The sequence below is a fragment of the Protopterus annectens genome, chromosome 8.part0, assembly GCF_019279795.1.
Source record: "Protopterus annectens isolate FY-2018-M chromosome 8.part0, PAN1.0, whole genome shotgun sequence".
NCBI classification, from domain to species: domain Eukaryota; kingdom Metazoa; phylum Chordata; order Ceratodontiformes; family Protopteridae; genus Protopterus; species Protopterus annectens.
In genome coordinates this window covers 109,766,489-109,784,714 of record NC_056741.1, presented here as the reverse complement: position 1 = coordinate 109,784,714, position 18,226 = coordinate 109,766,489, and the positions used below count along the sequence as shown (strand labels likewise).

General features: G+C 41.2%; 1 protein-coding gene across 1 annotated transcript in view; it reads left to right on the top strand.

Annotated features, from left to right (window-relative positions):
* Positions 1 to 1,848: 1,848 nt before the first annotated feature.
* The window catches only part of LOC122808151 (C-type lectin domain family 4 member E-like), a 505,545-nt gene continuing 489,167 nt past the window's right edge, over positions 1,849 to 18,226 (top strand). The window contains exons 1-2 of the mRNA XM_044079123.1: positions 1,849 to 1,873; positions 2,330 to 2,481. Coding sequence (XP_043935058.1) covers positions 1,849 to 1,873; positions 2,330 to 2,481 — 177 coding nt within the window. The remainder of the gene's footprint in view (positions 1,874 to 2,329; positions 2,482 to 18,226) is intronic.

Genomic DNA, 18,226 nt, shown 5'->3' with positions numbered 1-18,226 from the left:
GTTTCCTTCCTTTTACTGCTAGCTCTGCACCTTATAGCTCTGAAAAGCAGTCTCTGGAATCCTGGTTCTGATACCATATCGCTTGTCTGGTCAAGATAAAACAGACAAGCTGTTGTGGGTTCTGTTGAAGCAGCTTTGTTATGCACAAACACACCAGGATTGAGGCTTAGTAACTTTAACTTAAATAAACTTAGAAGCAAACTGACTATCTCACTCATACATGCTCACACTCTGGCTGCACTCAAAATATATTTATATGCACATGATGTCCTTGGAAATGCTTCTTAAAGGTACAACACACACACTGTCCTACACTAACATACCTCTCTACTTCTTAGCATAAGAAATTTGGACAAAAACAAAAATAATGGAGGTGCAAAGCCCCAAAAATAGGGACAAAATTTAAATATTGCTCTTATAAACTTAGAAAGTTGCTAGAATCAAAGGTTTTGTGTTGCTGTATATTTTCTGAAGGATATCAAGTCGGAAACTCAAATGTCTGCTATTATTTAATGAATTTCATTCCCAATGATTTTCTAGAAAAGTTGAAATGTTATGAGGAACATAAAAATATGGACATTCTGTGAAAATCTACACAGTACAGAGGTATATGCACTAATTCAGTCTTAATTTATGCAAGTCTATATTTAAGCAATAACCCACGAATGGATGTGGGTAATGTTGGATTTACCCATGGTTGGTGTGGTTTGGTCACAAGGGTGAATCCCAAGTGACCAAACAAAGCCAACTGTGGGTAAATCCAGCATTGCCCACACCCAGCCGTGGGTTATTGCTATTATACAATGACATTATTTAAGAAAAAATATAGTTACTTTTCTTAAATAATGCCTTTGTATAATGCCTCCGTGCTGCCCTTCTGCAGTTTTCCGGTATCCTGGGGCTTTTTTGATGTACAGCGCATGCATATGGGAATTGTGTTCCCATGCTTACACAGTACATCAGTGATGTGCAGAGGTAGCAATGGAGAAAGGAAGATCTCTGTTGTTTTTTTTTAATGAAAATAAAAAAATAAATCGGGAGACTTTTTACATTTGGGAGAGCCAGGACAGGCCAAATAAAAGGATAACCAGGTAAGTTTCTTTAATTTTGGAGAACATACTTAATTCTCCTCTTATTTTTGTCTACTTCGTCTCCCTCATTTGTTTCAGGTCTTCCATTTTCTTTTTTGGAGCAAAAAATAACAAAGAAAAGAAAAAAAATTAGGAGATATACTAATGGGAAAAAGTCCGGGTGATCGGAGCTTTTTCCTGTTAGTATATTCTCAGATTTACAACAGGCACTCTGGTTGGGCTGGCCAATCAGCATGTTCGTTTTGAATATTAATGGCCAGTCATTGTATAATATATGTTACTCCACAGTTTGTGTCTCTGACAGTGTTTCTGCATGCAGGCTTTGTAGATTGCTTATATTATAAGGCAGGTCTTTATTGCAACCATACATTTTATGTCCATCATTTGCCAGTCTAATTGCCCTATATCACAAATGCCCTTCACAATAATCTAGCTTTTAACTAGTCACCATGTAATTACTGTGAAAAAGCTATGCATAGTTCTAAACTGTAAATTATTGTTTAGAGTGTTTTTCTCTATTTTTTCAATGAAATCTAGAATGCTCCTGCAGATTGCATAGTGGGCTTTTTGTTTACTTCTAGTAAAGCCCAAAACTGACTGAACAAAAATGCTTAGCACTGAAATAACATCTAGTGCTAGGATTTTTGTTTTAATGGAGCTATAATTCAGGAAGTTGAATGACTGACACTTTAAAAGGTTGGGTTGCTGCCTGCATGTAGGCATGCTGAATGTGACATAAATGCACCACTTTGTAAGCATGGAGCAGAAGTATTTCTTGAGAAGTAGGTACATGTAACAGGGCTGGTGCGAGGCATGCATGCAGAGGAGAAGTATGTGCATGTGACAGAGCTGGTGTGAGGCATGCATGCATAGGAAAAGTATGTGCATGAGACAGGGCTGGTGTGAGGCATGCATGCAGAGGAGAAGTATGTACATGTGACAGGGCTGGTGTGAGGCATGCATGCAGAGGAGAAGTATGTGCATGTGACAGGACTGGTGTGAGGCATGCATGCAGAGGATACTAGCAGTCAGAGAAAAATGCACACACAAACCCAAGGTGCTGACAGAGCAAACAAGTGTAGTGTGTTTGAGCTAAAACTTACAATTATTGTAAAAGGACTGGGAGATCTACTAGGGAATGGAGATGATTACTGAAGAATTGTGTGTGTTGTTCTAAAAAAAAGATCAAGTTCAATAGTTTGATATTAATATACCTGTACTGCTTCCTCTTGTTTCAGGAAAGCAAGTTGAACCTTGCCGTTCAGGATGGAAGAAATTTATGAAGAGCTGTTACTTCAACCCCACTTATACTGCAGGCTGGGCTACAGCTAGGAGAAAATGCCAAAAATTGTCATCAGATTTAGTGGTGATTACAAGTGCTGAAGAACAGGTGAGAAAAGTCACATTCATCTAATTTGAGTCTTATTTCTATGCGGTTTAAGTCAGACTGTGTTGTGACCATATAAATGACCGATTGCATGGTCATGTCAAACATGAAATATATTCTGTGTGAGCATATATTATACATACATTATATAAATATATATCTAGATATATATATATATATATATATATATATATATATATATATATATATATATATATATATATATATATTTAGCTATATCTATCTATATGTATAGGGATTCATTTTACAATCTTGAAATACTAAAATCGCGAATTTCAGTATCTCGAAACGAAAGTACCGAAACCACAAAATCACAAACCCCATAAAACCAAGCATCACAATACTGAAACTTCAGAATATAGAATTTCAGTATGTGATGCTCTGATTTAAAATACACCCTCCACCACACAAGCAAACACGCATATACCTTCCTCCCCTCACTACAAAAAAACAAAACAAACACACACACAAAAATACAAATCAAACCCACCTAACCTAATCCCCTGCACCCCCCACACCCCGCTACTTATATATACAAACTTTGAAGTCGCAGTAAAAAGAAAGAGACACTAAACTCACTGCCACACACTCTACATTCCCATTGCACAAACACACATCATATATGTACAAACACCACCACTTTCAACACTTACACACTCGCACTGTTACCTACATACCCTAACCTACACCTAATACTTCCCAACACACTCACATACACTCAGATCTCCACCCAAAACCCTTAAAAAAAACTTACCTGAATCTCCAGCTATAACCACACATCAGCAGCCATTCCCATATCCCAAAGCACACCACACCTTACAGACACAGTAAACCACACATCACATAGCGCACCACCACAACCAATGATTCAACATTTCCAAGTTCAGTCATATGCAGTTTCGGGCAACTGCACTTTTGACACTTTTGTCTCTAGATACTGAAATTCGAGATTTCAGTATTTCGAGATTGTGAAGTGATATATATATATATATATATATATATATATATATATATATATATATATATATAAATGTTTTTGCATGCACTCTCTCTCACATACACACACAGACATATATGCACACCCATCCACACGTAAATTATATAACTGGTTTAATTTAATTATAGTACCCCCCCAAGTGGGGCGATGCATGTGTAGGCATGTCCTGCTATAAATAAAATTTAATTTTCACTAGCTCTGATGCATGTTGACACCTGTTATTCTCTGAATTTGTAAGAGCCATATTTAAAATATGTCCCTACTACAAACTTCCAATCCTTTAGAAAAAGCATCCTAATGCAAAACCTGTTGTTCCATCAACTTTGCCTGATTTTTATACTTCATATTCTTCAGAATCTGTGTGTTTTTCAGATTTTTTATTGTTCAGAAAATACCCACTGAAAAACAAAGCCTGTTATTCCAGGCTATATGTGAGTAACTAGACAGTGATAAGATGTGACTTGCATGGGTTGTGCTACTGCAGAGCAGAGGCTACTATAAATAGGTTATGCCAACAGACAGATATAGATATAGATATATGGTTTGTTGACAAGTATTTGGTTTTACTTCTGTGCTGGGTGTTTCCTTATATTGGAATACTTTTCCTTTTTTAATTTGTTCCATTTGCAATGAAGGTTTCCATTGTGCTGGTCCTTATTTGCTACTTTCATAAGTGGCTCACCAGAAAATAAGTTGGTAAAGATGATCAAAAATCAGCTTATTGTACATACTCCCTGAGATTCAATAAACTCTGTGCAGGAATACTGCTGTTCCTACACAGAGTGGTTCATGTCTGTGTAGTCTTAGTTTTGACAGCAGCGCTGAAGGGGCACTGCTCTTAAGGCTAAATGGACATGAACAGTGAACAATTGCAGGGGGCATGGTTAAGTAATGCATGGACGTTGAGCACACCCCCTGCGCTCAGAAAGTGCTATACGGCACTTTCAAACAGTATTTCAGAATCCGCAGACACTGAAATGAAATTAAAATGAGTATTTCAAACACCACAGACACTGAAATAGCTAGGGGAGCAAGAAACAATTCAGGGGGTGTATGGTAGGTTCTGTCACACACACCCTGCATTGTAAAAGTGCCGTACAGCACTTTGTAAGTGCTGTCAGTGTCCATGGACACTGACAGCTAATAAAAATAACTAGGTCACTGTCTGCAGACACTGAAATAGCTAGTAGATCAGTAAGGAAATGCAGGGGGTGTGTGTCAGGTTCTGTCACACACCCCCTGCATTGTTAAAATGCTGTACAGCACTTTGCAAGTGCTGGCAGTGTCCGCAGAGACTGACAGATAATAAAATAGCTATGTCAGTGTTTGCCGACACTGAAATAGCTAGTAGATCAGTAAGGAAATGCAGGGGTTGCGTGACAGGTCCTCGCACACACACCCTGCATTGTAAAGGGCTGTATGGCCATAGCCGTCAACTGTACAGGTTTTTGCAGAATGCCCAGATGCCTGCCTCACTTACCCATCAACCTTCTAGATCAAGAAAGTTGTAGAAGGCCAGAAATAATATAATAATTTTTTTTTCCGTAATAAGGAATGTTTAATTGTAGCTGAGCAGGTGTGCACATTATGGCCTGCTGCTCAGTATTTGTTAAACATCCCATAGGAGATAAATAAAAATATAGTACTAAAAATCCCTAAATTGAGATAGTGTAGTGGTTAGAATTCCAACTTTGTATGCAGGTTTTCATGGTTTGAGTACAAAAACAGGTAATTTATCCTTATATGTAAAAGCAGTGCTAAAGTTATTTTCATCTTAAGTTAGGTAGTAATTGATTTTTGTCAACCAGGGTAGTGTAGCTGGTGTAAAATAGAAGTGTGAGTGCATATAACATGTGAAACCACCCATGTATACAAAAGTGTCCTATATAGTATAGTCACATCCCTTGCTAACGTAATGTAAGCACATAGAGGGTTGTTATGTAAAGTAAATCATATAAACTTATTAAATGAAGTCATTATTCTGACATTTTTAAAAATGAAAAGTGAGCAATGGTTAGCTATTCTCAGCTATGCTTAGCAAGTTTAAGCATTGCTTAGATATGAATGCTAAACAGGTAGCTCAGCTAAGTGGATTTGGACACTGTTAAGCAATGCTCAGCATGCACTCTTTTAAGCACTGTTCAACTCAGCTTAGCGGATTTGTGCACTGCTTAGTGGAGCTTAACATTTTTAAAATGGTCCAATGATGGCAAAGGGCAGGAATATCACCTTATTTAAACAGCACAGGTGGGAATGCAGCCGGAATCTGTTATAGTTCATCTGTGCAGGTACTATGGCGGGCATAGGTGTAGGAGCGCACTTTCAGGTGCAGCACTGGGGCATTCAGGAGTTGAGCGTCATGGCTGGACTCCTTATAGACAACCATGAGAGACTGCTGCAGGGCCCGTACCAGGGCTCACAATGCTAAGTGGAGGCCTGGGACCATCTCACACATGATCTCACCAGTGCTACTAGCATCCCCTGGACTAGTGAGCAGGTATGGCACCACTATGCAGACCTAAAGCAGAGGAAGGGGGCACTCTGGGCTCAGTAGATCCAAGATGAATGGGCACAGAATGTTGCAGTAGTGAATAAGTATCACTATCAAGTAGTCTGTAGCAAATACTAGCCTGAGAATGTGATAGACAGGTATACATGTTTGTTTTTCTCCCCTACAGCTGCAGCAGAGGGTTAGTAATGTCAAAGCCTATGCCGACAGACTGCTGAGGCTGCACCGACAGGCTGGTGAGTACAAATTTATTTTGAAGTATATTGTGCAAATAGCTAAGAAGGAGTACATTATTTACTGCTAGTAGATATACTATTACTGTGTTAACTGAATAAATATAAAAGTTTGTTCGACTAATATTGATGTGTAATAAAGATCCCTTCCAAAAACTGCTGTGTTTATTCTGGTATGTAGTTGTAGACATAAAGAATGTATACAGGGTCTTCACAGCAAATATGGCTGTGACAGCATACATTAACTGAGGTTGTTCTGTGAACCAGCTGTTAAGAAAAATGGTAGATGGTGGAGCTGTAAAACAAGATATAAATGAAATGTGAAATATATACTGCACTAAGCTCTGAACCCTGAATATGAATGTGTAATATATCAAAGTGTGTTCCATGCAGCATTAACTTGTGTTAACCTTTGCTTTCCAGACTGTAGTTATCCAAAGTACACTATCTGTCCTGCATGCATCACAGGATTACAAGTTCAGAATGTCTAACCAAGAGACTATTAGGGAGAAACCAGTGAAGCAAGAAACAACAGTTCCTCAGTAGATCAGTGTGATGAGAAATAGCTTAGCTGTTAATTTTGCACACACAGACATGGTGTGAATCCAGAGAGTGGTACTAAGATGTGTGCATATCTACACACAAGGAATCAGGAATAAATGTAAAACAGTCGTGTAGTTTTAACAGATATTTTTCCACAGGTTTTACAAGTAAGGAAATGTTGGTAGCAGCTGTATGAAGAGTATACTAATACACTGTGTACAACTGTTCAACTATCCCACCACATGCCTGCAAATGACAGCAGGATAGGTACATATAACATGCACTCTTACAGATACATGTCTTTCAAGTGTCACACTGTCATGGCTAGTGGTCACTGCTGCCAATAATCTTGGACACAGATATTAAACCAGTTGAAGGATGCCAGTAGCACACTCACATAACAGCAGTTCAGCATACTCCTTCTGTGCCAGATATGTAACCCTGACATGTATGAGTCCCCTCTATTCATGTACCCAGAGTTGTCATAGTTTGCCCCATACCATTCCAGGCTGACAGTTTAATAAGTATGTTTGTGCTACAGAAGCTATGGGCCATAGGTAAATATAAAGTGAGGGCAGACCCATAAAGTATTGAGCAGTACTGTTGTGGAAAATAGAAACATAAACAGTTGTTAATGGACTTTTTGTCTCTCCCCCACCCTTCATCTGGATCAATACTATAATTCATATACTATGGGTATGTTGTTCTCCAAACCTAATGTTGGGACTTGTGTTCTATTATTGTTCATATATTTGATTGGTTGCATGTTAACATACTTTGTTCAAATACTATTGTTGGTGGCCTGTTGATGTCAGTGTTACTGGCATGCAGTTATGATGCATACTGTTGTTCCATTTATGTATGTGTTCTATTTGCTATGCAACTGTTTCAAAACTGTTTTATGGGTTTAATTGGAACACCCATGCATGCTGTTATAACTAATCATGGAATGTGTTGTTCAAGAATAACCAGCATATTTTGTAAAACCTCAAAACCTCAACATCATAGCACATTTGGGAAGGCAGATCCTGACACTGGGCCCTAGCACATCTGGGACCCAACCCGGGACTTCCTCATCCATTGGTCCTGCACCAGCTTTGGGTGGAACTGCCTCAGTAGACAGGGCCTGTTCCCCCCCTGGGAGCAGGCACAGATAGGAGCCTGTTACCCACAGTCAGTTCCAGGGTTTGGTGTGCAGTGTCATCTGAGCAGAGTTGGGTGGGCAGCTGCACAAGATTGAGGGCTGCCTGGTGCACCTCAAGGGACAGGCCACCCCTCCTGTCCAGCCCCCAGCACAGCCATGTTTAGGGCCATGAAGGTGCAGTGGTGACTGCCCATGGGTGGGGACCTCAGTCCCACCATATCCATTTTGGGGGCTCATGGGCTTCAGATTCCCAACCACCCTCCCCGTCAAAGGTGTTTACCCACCTCATGCGTCATATACCTCCTCTGTCTGCTGTCTTGTCTCTCTGCAAATGCAACCTATCCCACGCAACCTACCCCACCAAACATACCTACAGCCCTTCCCTATCATTCCACTCTCACCTTAAAAAAAAGGCATCTGTCCCGCAAAAAAAAAAAAAAATTGCCTCATACATAGCTCTACATTTCACCCCATGTACAGTGAAACTAATCAATCTACCCACAGATTATTCTGCAAATATCTATCACCAACACCCCTCACTGTAGGGTGGAAGGCTGTAAATTCCAAATTCTGCACATTATTCACAGCTGTTGCTGCAGAAGAAATGTAGAGCTATTGTCTTTTCTCACACCTGCCTGCATATCCCTAGCTACGTTTTCTAATGTTTCACCACTTTCTTATCACCTTTTTTTTTCTTTTCTTTTATTAAAATTAGCACGGGTGTAAGCGGGAGTAAGTAGTGCTAAGTGAAGCTAAGAGGGCTTAATCATCTGTTAGCAATGCCAAGCTACACGCAAAGCCTTGCAAACCCGCTTACAAATGCTTAAAAGTGCCTTAATCACTCTGTCTCCATTAGCAAAGGGGAAATTATATATCTGTAGTACTCTTATATACATATATATATATATATATATATATATATATATATATATATATATATATATATATAAAAAGAAAAAAATATATATATATATATATATATATATATATATATATATATATATACACAAGGTGGAAAAATCCTGTACCTGGTCCTAACCAACATGAGTAGCCATTGTAGCACTCCTACAGTGCCATCCACCTTGGTAATATCTGATCCCATAGCCATCACTGTTCAGGTCAGCATCTCCTTGGCCACCAACCCCGCCCCCTTTACAGTGTCAGACAGAATGAACTGTACACAAATGACTATAAATCCCCTAAAATCAGGTAGAAGTAGTTGTACAGCCAATGTCCCATTTATTGGAACTAACATCAGTGTTCAGGCCCACACCACAATACTATGTGGGCACCTACGTAGCTGTATAGACTCAGCAATACCAGACAGGACAACATCATCTCCCTCAAAGTAGGGTAAATGCCTGTGGTGGAAAGCAGCAATACACAAATACCATGATAGGTGAAAATAATTGCTGGATGGGCCAAGACGGAACAGGTGCCTCGCTGGAAGCAATGCCACCTTGGTCTGCAAAAGCAAATAAGGTCACAGGTGATTTACCCTAAGGCTGTCTTTGAGTGCAAAATGGACACATCCACCAAGGCCAATCACTAGGCCTTCCACGCATGTGTCTGCAATTCCAGAGGCAACACACAAATCTGCTCTGTAGTGGTGGTCAATAACACCACATACACATATGGCATAGATATAGGCAACCGGCTGCAGACAGGCGAAGTGTAAACATCACTCCCTGTCCCCTCATTAGTACACATGTACATGTACAGCACCTCTCCCCCTCCCCTCATCATCAGGAAGCAGGTCCATAATGCCCTCTCAAAGGCAACACAAAGAGGTCTCCATAGGCCTAATACCATCCCTGGCTGCACCCTACATGAATACAGGCATGGGCTCTCAGATCCATTCTGCACTGTAGTCAACCATAGCCTGAGCACCGGTGTCATCCCATCTGCACAGAGGATAGCCACTGTCATCCATATACACAAAGGCTGAGCAATCCACTGACCCAGCCAATATTGTGCACATCAGCCTAACTAGCCTGCTCTGCAAAGGCATGGAAGGTAATATCAAGGACATTTTGAACAGGGACATCAGCAACATCAAAACGCCTGAGCCCACACACCATGGTATTGTCAATGGGAGATCAGGCCTGTTAAACCTGGTCAAGCTTTCTGAAGTGGTCAACAAACACAGGGACGAGGGGAAGATGGTGAACAATGCCTACCTTCACCTAGCCCAATCCTCTCACACTAATACCCACACAGCCAGGATACATACGCCTACACAGCTAGGCATCAACCTGTAGGTTACCTGATGGGTAGCTAACTTGCCCAATGAGAGTACCTACTCAGTTAAAGTAGTGCAACCCACCTCTAGTAGTAGATTCTTCCAAAATGGTATACCCATAAGGATTGGCTGGAGGCCTCTACTGTTTGAGATATATGTATCTGAGGTACAGGACAAAAGCAGTGGTCTGTGGCTGACCAGGTGTACAGATGCATTGCAAGCTAGCCATTGTCTTACATTCCCGTACTGATGTGAGCATCCCCCAGGAGGCACTCACCCAATTAATGACTGGTGAAAGAAACATTGGAAACTGGAACTCACCAACACTATAAAATAATAAGGAAGAAAGTGTCCACAACCGACGAGGGGCTGCTGTGACAAAATACTGCTGCTCTCTCCAATAAATAAGGCCCAGCCCATAAACAAATCAAAAAAATTTATTCGGTGACAAAAACAAAAATAAAAGCGTTTTACCCTAGGTTTGTCCGCTGATCAACTTCATCAGAAAAAAACAAAATACAAACTCTTAAATCTTAAATATAAAAACATACTAATGAGCCTGTTATTCAATAATGAAAAAGAAAAACAACATTTTAAAACTTAAAGCAGCAATGTGTAAACTTGAAATTGTGATTATTTGTTGTATAATGCCAAAAAACCCCCCCACCACACACACAACCTAATAATAATAAAAAAAAAACTATATATGCGTAACTGGTATATATAATATGAAAAAAAGCCCATTGTGTCTAATAAAATAGACTATATGTAACTCTACTGTGTGTCTAAAATCATGAAAAATAGTTGAACCATAAATAATGTATAATATAAAATATTGAATATTAAAAGCTTGCAGCATCAGTTTTGCTAAATAAATAACAATAGATTATATATATCATCTCTCCCTAAAATTGATAGAAATTAATAAATATAAATATATAAATATATAAATATATGAAAATGAATATGGTATGCATAACAAGTACCCTATATATATAGGACAATGTGGTTATGATATAGGGTGCACATATAGTATACTTGACCTACAAAATCAATTTATGGTCATGTTCATATATATATACACACATTGTGTACAGTTTATAGTTTATTATTATATTATACATACATCACAATGTATAGTGGTATTTTATATTTCATCACTTATTTAATCATATATATATTTACATACAATCAATATATGTTCTGATGGTGTTTTCACTGAATGGGCCTGGAAGTTTTATTGAGCAGCAGTATATATACCTTTGTCTTGTGGCCTTATTATTTTATAGTGGTGAAAGAAACATTACTGCAAACTGAATGCAAGGAGAGGAATCATTCCCTCTGCTGTAGAAGATGTCATCCACACTAAGTATGACAGTAATAATGTGCTGAGCATGCAATCAGGTGAGAGGTGACTTGTGCACCGAGGTTGGTAGCAACCTGACAGTTTCCCACCATGTGGGCACCATTATACAGAAGGCCATCTACATGGCCCATCTCACAAATATGGGTATGTCGTCCAGGAACCGGGAGGCCACAACATCCCTGTACTCCACCCGTATCAGATGCACTACCAAGTACAATGGCTCCTTTGGCATGTACCTTGCTAAGCAAGTTGCAGAGACCACAGAGTTTCCTGACCAGGCGGTTCCAAGATCTGCAACACCTACCCTATACAGGTAGGCTGATAGAGACTGATCATAGGTGACCTGTGTCTGGCATACAAGGCCATGAACAAACCAGTCTTGATGGTGTTTTTGCATATCTGTAAGACATATTGCACTCATGCATCATGCACACAAGGTCTTCACCTGGTCTGTGGCATGTATAGTATTTGTTGGCATGATAGTGTGGTGTCCCACACAATATACCATCTGTAAAATACACTTCATTCCCATGTCTATCAGAGTATGTGTATAGCCCTCTGGAAGAGGAAGCTGTATGACTGCAAGAGAAATGGATGAGACACCCCTGGGATCCTGCATGTGTCCCAGATTGACAGAGGAAAGAGGTGCTGGCTTGGAAGGGGCATGGGCAGATATCTGGGCCAGGATTATGGGAGCATCAGGGGTCAATAGCCTGGTATCATCTTATGAGGCTATGCACCTAGTACTTTACATGTGTCCTGTATGTATTGCAAACTGTCCTGCAATGTTGTGTGAAATGAATCCTTGTGAGTCTGAAGTTTTAATTTCTCCAAGTCTTTTGGATTTCTAATACCATGATGGGAATGGACCCCATTCTTAAGTCAAAGTATGATTAAAGTTCATGAAATTAGTATTGTTTTACTCTTTGATGTTAGCCAAAAGTGCTTTTCGCAGCACTTGCAATGTGCCCAGTAATGACTCCTTCTGCAATTTGTACGGTGTTACATGAATTGGTAACATATCTAAATATGATTGTAGTCTCTTAATCATTTTGTATATCTTTTGCCTGGAAATTCTGGGCTTTTTACATAACAGTAACAATGCATAATTTCTTTCTTATCCTCAATAGTCCACTCTGTCATCTTTATGGCTCTTCTTTGGCCAATCAATTTTTGTCATTTTTGTGGACTACTACTTACTTCTTCAATAATCTTCCCCCTGAGCCTGGCCTGGCCCCTCTGTAGGATTGTTTCCATATTTTGAACTGTGTATGTACTGCAGTGATAGTGTATAGTCCTGTCCCCTCATCAGTCACCATCACATATCGTTATATCTTGTCAGTGTGCGTGGACTGTATAGCAGTAAGTCAGCTCTTACAGTACATGCATATGCACTTGGTGACACTGGATAGCTCACTACAATAGCCTTGGTATTGGCCACAATTACCATTATGCTACCAGGCCCATCACATAGTAGGATTTGTCAACCTTTGTTGTGGGCTGGACAGTAGCAGTGATACAGGGTCTGCTCTGAAGGGTCCATAAGTGTCACAGCTGTTCCAGACTCTACAAAAAGTGTGTGTGTGTGTGTGTGTGTGTGTGTGTGTGTGTGTGTGTGTGTGTGTGTGTGTGTGTGTGTGTGTGTGTGCATGTGTGTACCAGCCAACCTTATAGTGCAGGTATTAATTTACATATGTTGTCTTCCCCTCACAGGTGGTGATGGGTGTCATGGTCCCTCCGCACTAAACCTGACATCAGTGTCTCTGTGGACTCCGACAATGATGATAGTCATATTGAGGCACAGGTATGGTTGTCAGGGGCTGAATCTGTGCCATCAGTTGGCATCCCCATGTTGTCCACAACATCCTCAGTCAGTCATGCTGCCCACATATACCCTGTCCCCGTGACCACAAATAATGGGCAGTTGGTGGGTGGTGGCATGGAACACTCCAGTGTGGTGACTATGCAAGTGTGAGTGGAGACACTTGCCATAGCAGGAGTGCAGGCGAGATCCCACACAGTACCACCAGCACTACCAAAGGGGGGTGCTGTCCACACCACACTGCAGCAGGCCATGGGCACATGGTCCTGGCTGGTCCCATCAGGGACATGGATCCAGGAGACAGCCATCACCATTGAGGAGTACTACTGCATCTGGCCTTGGGCCTGGTGGTGCCAGTGAGACTCCTGGCAGGACCAGTTCACATGTCTGTGGCTGGAGACGATGAACTGTGCACCCTGCCATGTACAGTCCACAGTTGTCCAACATATCCCTGTGTAGGGCAGACAAATTGCATGACTGTGTGCATGCAAGCACACACACACACACACACACACACACACACACACACACACACACACACACACACACACACACACCACCTCTGCATGGCCCATTCATAGAACACTCATCCAAGCACACACACATGATGTCAACTTTATGGCTTAACCTAGGCTTCTGGCAAACCCACACAACACCCTATGCATATGATGATACCTGTGCCACATCCCTGTCATCCATACCACCGATGCAGGGAAAGCTAATATGGTCTTGATGCACAGGGTTATTTAAGTGCAGTTTAGCTATGAAATGCTGTGTAAGGTGCTTCAGATGCATTTACAATGAGTGCACTACAGACTGTGTGTATCTTTTTAGCCATGATGCATTATTGGTGTTAGTAATGCTGACTGAATGTAGTCTCACATGCTGTATTCTGTGTTCTAGGTGTCTATGTGTCAGCAGGATGTGGACCTGTAGACATTGCCAATGAGGGGTATGGCAAAGGGGAACACATCGTCTGTGTCATAGCCGAGGTACAGCTGTATATGTACACATTTACCAGGTCTGTGTAAGAGTTATTGCATGTGCCACAGACCTTATAGGGCTGAGAGGTGTATGCAGGCAAGTCTATGGTTGTTGACATCAGCAGCTCTTGTAAAATGGACAATGGTGAATGTAGTGGGTGGAACACAACTCAGATTAGTAAAACATGCACCCCAGGGGATATTGTGTCAACCAAACACACAGAGAATACTGATCCCACACATACAGTCACACACACACACACACACACACACACACACACACACACACACACACACACACACACACACACACACACACACACACACACACATGCACTGGATCACAGTTGCCAGTGTAGGGTTTGGAACCCCTACCCATCTAGTTAGGGGTAGTACAGTGTCATATGGTTATTGCAGGTGGCATGGAACTAATAGTGTGATGAGTGTTCCAAAGTACCTGTAAAGTGAATAACATCACGTGCCCTTGTGAGGTATGGCAATGGGGGTGTACTGGGTGGGAAAGGACTCAATACTGTCACCTACAATTCTACATACTCATAAACACTACTATACACAATAATGCGCACACACACACACACACACACACACACACACACACACACACACACACACACACACACAAACATTTGCCAGTACTGATATTAACAGCCCTGCCTATCATGTTATTCATTCTATACTGTTGCATAGCTGTTGCATGTGGCATGGGGCTTATATGGCTGAAGAGTGTCTAGAGATATCTCTACAGTAGATGTAAAATGCGGGCTTCGTAAAATGGAACTTGGGACGTATACTGGGAGTACCATGGCCTAATATTGTAACCACAGCCACCTAATGGATATAGTTCTCATTCAAACACACACACACATTTGCCAGGAATGTGATTTGAACCCCTACCTAGTTATTGCTATTACAGTGCTATACATTTATAACATGCACTATGAAGCTTACAGGGTGAAGAGTGCCCCAAGGTAATTCTAAGATGGACATCACCAGGCTTTGCAAATGATAGCAATGGGAGATGTACTGGGTGAGAATGGACTCAAAATACTTTAAACTACAGTATACACACTTACAAACACAAATACACTCATACACGCATTTGCCTGGACTGAGATTAGCAGCCCTGCCTACCATGTTATTCATTCCATACTGTTAACATAGCTGTTGCATGTGGCATGTGGCTTATTGGGCTGAAGAGTGTCAACAGATACCTCTATGAGTGATGAAAACAGCAGGCCTTGTAAAGTGAACCTTGGGATGTGTACTAGGAGTACCATGGCCTAAAAATGTAAAACCCACTCCATCAATGGATATAGTTCTCACTCAAACACATACACAAGATACAGTTCTCACATGGACACACGCGCGCGCGCACACACACACACACACACACACACACACACACACACACACACACACACACACACACACACACACCTACATTTGTCAGGACTGAGATTAGAACCCCTACTGATCTAGTCATTGCTATTATAGTGTTATACATTTATTGCAAGCAACATGGAGCCTATAGGATGAAGAGTGTCCCATAGTTCTTCTAAGGTGAATATCATCTCCAGCCCAAGTAAAATATGGCAAAGTGCAGTGTACTGGGAGAGTGAGGTCTCAAAATGGTATATCCTACAAATATACACACTTGCACACACTTACAAACACTTCCACATGCACATACTTTGGCAGGACTCAGATTATTACTCCTACCTATCTAGTTATTGGTACTATAGTGTTACGCAGGTACTGCACACACCATGGGACTTGTAGGGTGAAGAGTGTTCCAAGGTACTTGTAAAGTGAATAACATCACCAGCCCTTGCAATGTATGGCAATGGTAGGTACACTGGGTGAGAAGGGCCTCAAACTACTTTCACATATATGTTTACACACTCACAAACATTTTTATACACACTAATGCACACACACATGTATACCAGTACTGAGATCCATAGATTCATAGGTGTGTACTAGGTGAATAGCCATGGAGCCTTTACGAGCCTAGCCCATAGGATTACCCTGGCATCATGCCACCTGACGTTACTCCCCAAAATGATTATTGAGTATAGAAAATGGGGTGATCCCTGGGGTGAGATTTCTATTCCCCATCCACTCATCCAGATTTCTCTTGCAGAGTGCCACTGAGGTGCTCTGCTTGACATGTATGTGAAGTCTATTCCATAGCGTGGCCAGTCTCTGGGTTATGAACCTGTCCCTCCAGCATGTCCTGTTGATTGGGGAAATGGGGTTGAGGTCTCTGAGGCATGTGGTGCAGATGGATTTGGTTTCTTTAAATATAGCATGCCTAACAGAACAGGGTCAGACATGGCTTTGTAAGTTAAGCAGAGTTCGCCTCTAAGTAGAAAATATGAGATAGAGAATAATTTGAGTTATTGGAGTCTGCCCATATAGGACAACTGTTTAAGGCCTATGATCCTAGTTGTGAGGTACTTTTGCAGCTTCACCGGTTGTTGCAGGTGTCTAGTGAGGTACATGCCAAATGGGCCACTGAACTCAATGATTGGCCTAATGAGGGAACAGTGGAGGGAAACAATTACCTCTTTCTTCCTGTATGCAACACCCTTGGTAATGAGATGTGCCACATAGAAGGAATTTTTGACCACAGTGTCACTGTGGTGGCCAACAGAGAGGTCACTGCCAACCTGTCTTCCCAGTTCTCTTATAATGACTACTGTGCTCAGTGTACTACCATTGATGTGGTGATTTACGGGAACCAAATTGTTCCCAAAGGGGATGGTGACACATTTTCTGGCATTGACTTATGTCCAGGGTTCTGACAACAGTTGCAGGTCTCATTGAGTCCTTTCTGCAAGATGTCAATATCACTTGGGGAGGTAATAAATGCACCCACCTTGCAGTCATCTACTAACATTGTCAGCCAGAGTCTCTTCATGTCAGGCTGGATTTCAGAGACGTATCTACTGAACATGAAGGAGCCAGGACCAGACCCTATGGTACTCCAATCATGACAGGTCAACAGTCTGACATGGAGTCTGCTGCTTTCACACTGTGGGTTCTATCTGTGAGCCAGTTTGCAACCCACCTAGTGATACAGGGTTTGATGCCTAGCTGATTGTGTTTGTCTATGATTCCTGAGTGAGGAATGATATCAAAGGATTAGAAGCCCTGCCCATCTTATTTACCCCATAGTGCTGCATAGTTATTTAATGTGGCACAGAGCTTATAGGGCTGCAGAGTGTCTACAGCTACCTCTACAGTAGATGACAACAGTGGGCCTTGTAAAGTGGACATTGGGATGTGTACTGGGTGGACCACAACAAAAAATTGTAAAAGCCACCTCCAATGGATATGGTTCCCACCCAAGCACGCACACAGGACACTGTTGTTGCACACACACATATTTATCAGGACTAAGATTAGAACCCCTACTAATCTAGGTTATTGTTACTACAGTGTTTTGCATGTATAACATATGCTATGAAGCTTATAGAGTGGAGACCATCCCAAGGTACTTCTAAGGTGAGGAACATCACCAGCCCTTGTAAACTATACTGGGTGAGGAAGGCCATAAAATACATTAATCTACAGATATATACGCTTACAAACACAAATATACTCATACACACATTTGCCATGACTGAGATTAGAGCCCCTACCTAACTAGTTATTTGTACTATAATGTTATGCAGTTATCATACGTGCCACAGAGCTTATAGAGGTGAGGGCTGCCCAAAGGTACTTCCAACGTGACATAACATCAGCAGGACTGCTAAAGTAAGGCAATCGGAAGTGACTGGGTCTCAAAATCTGTGACCTACAAATACGCACACACATGTTTACATTTGCTATGTCTGAGATTAGAACCCTATCTAAGTA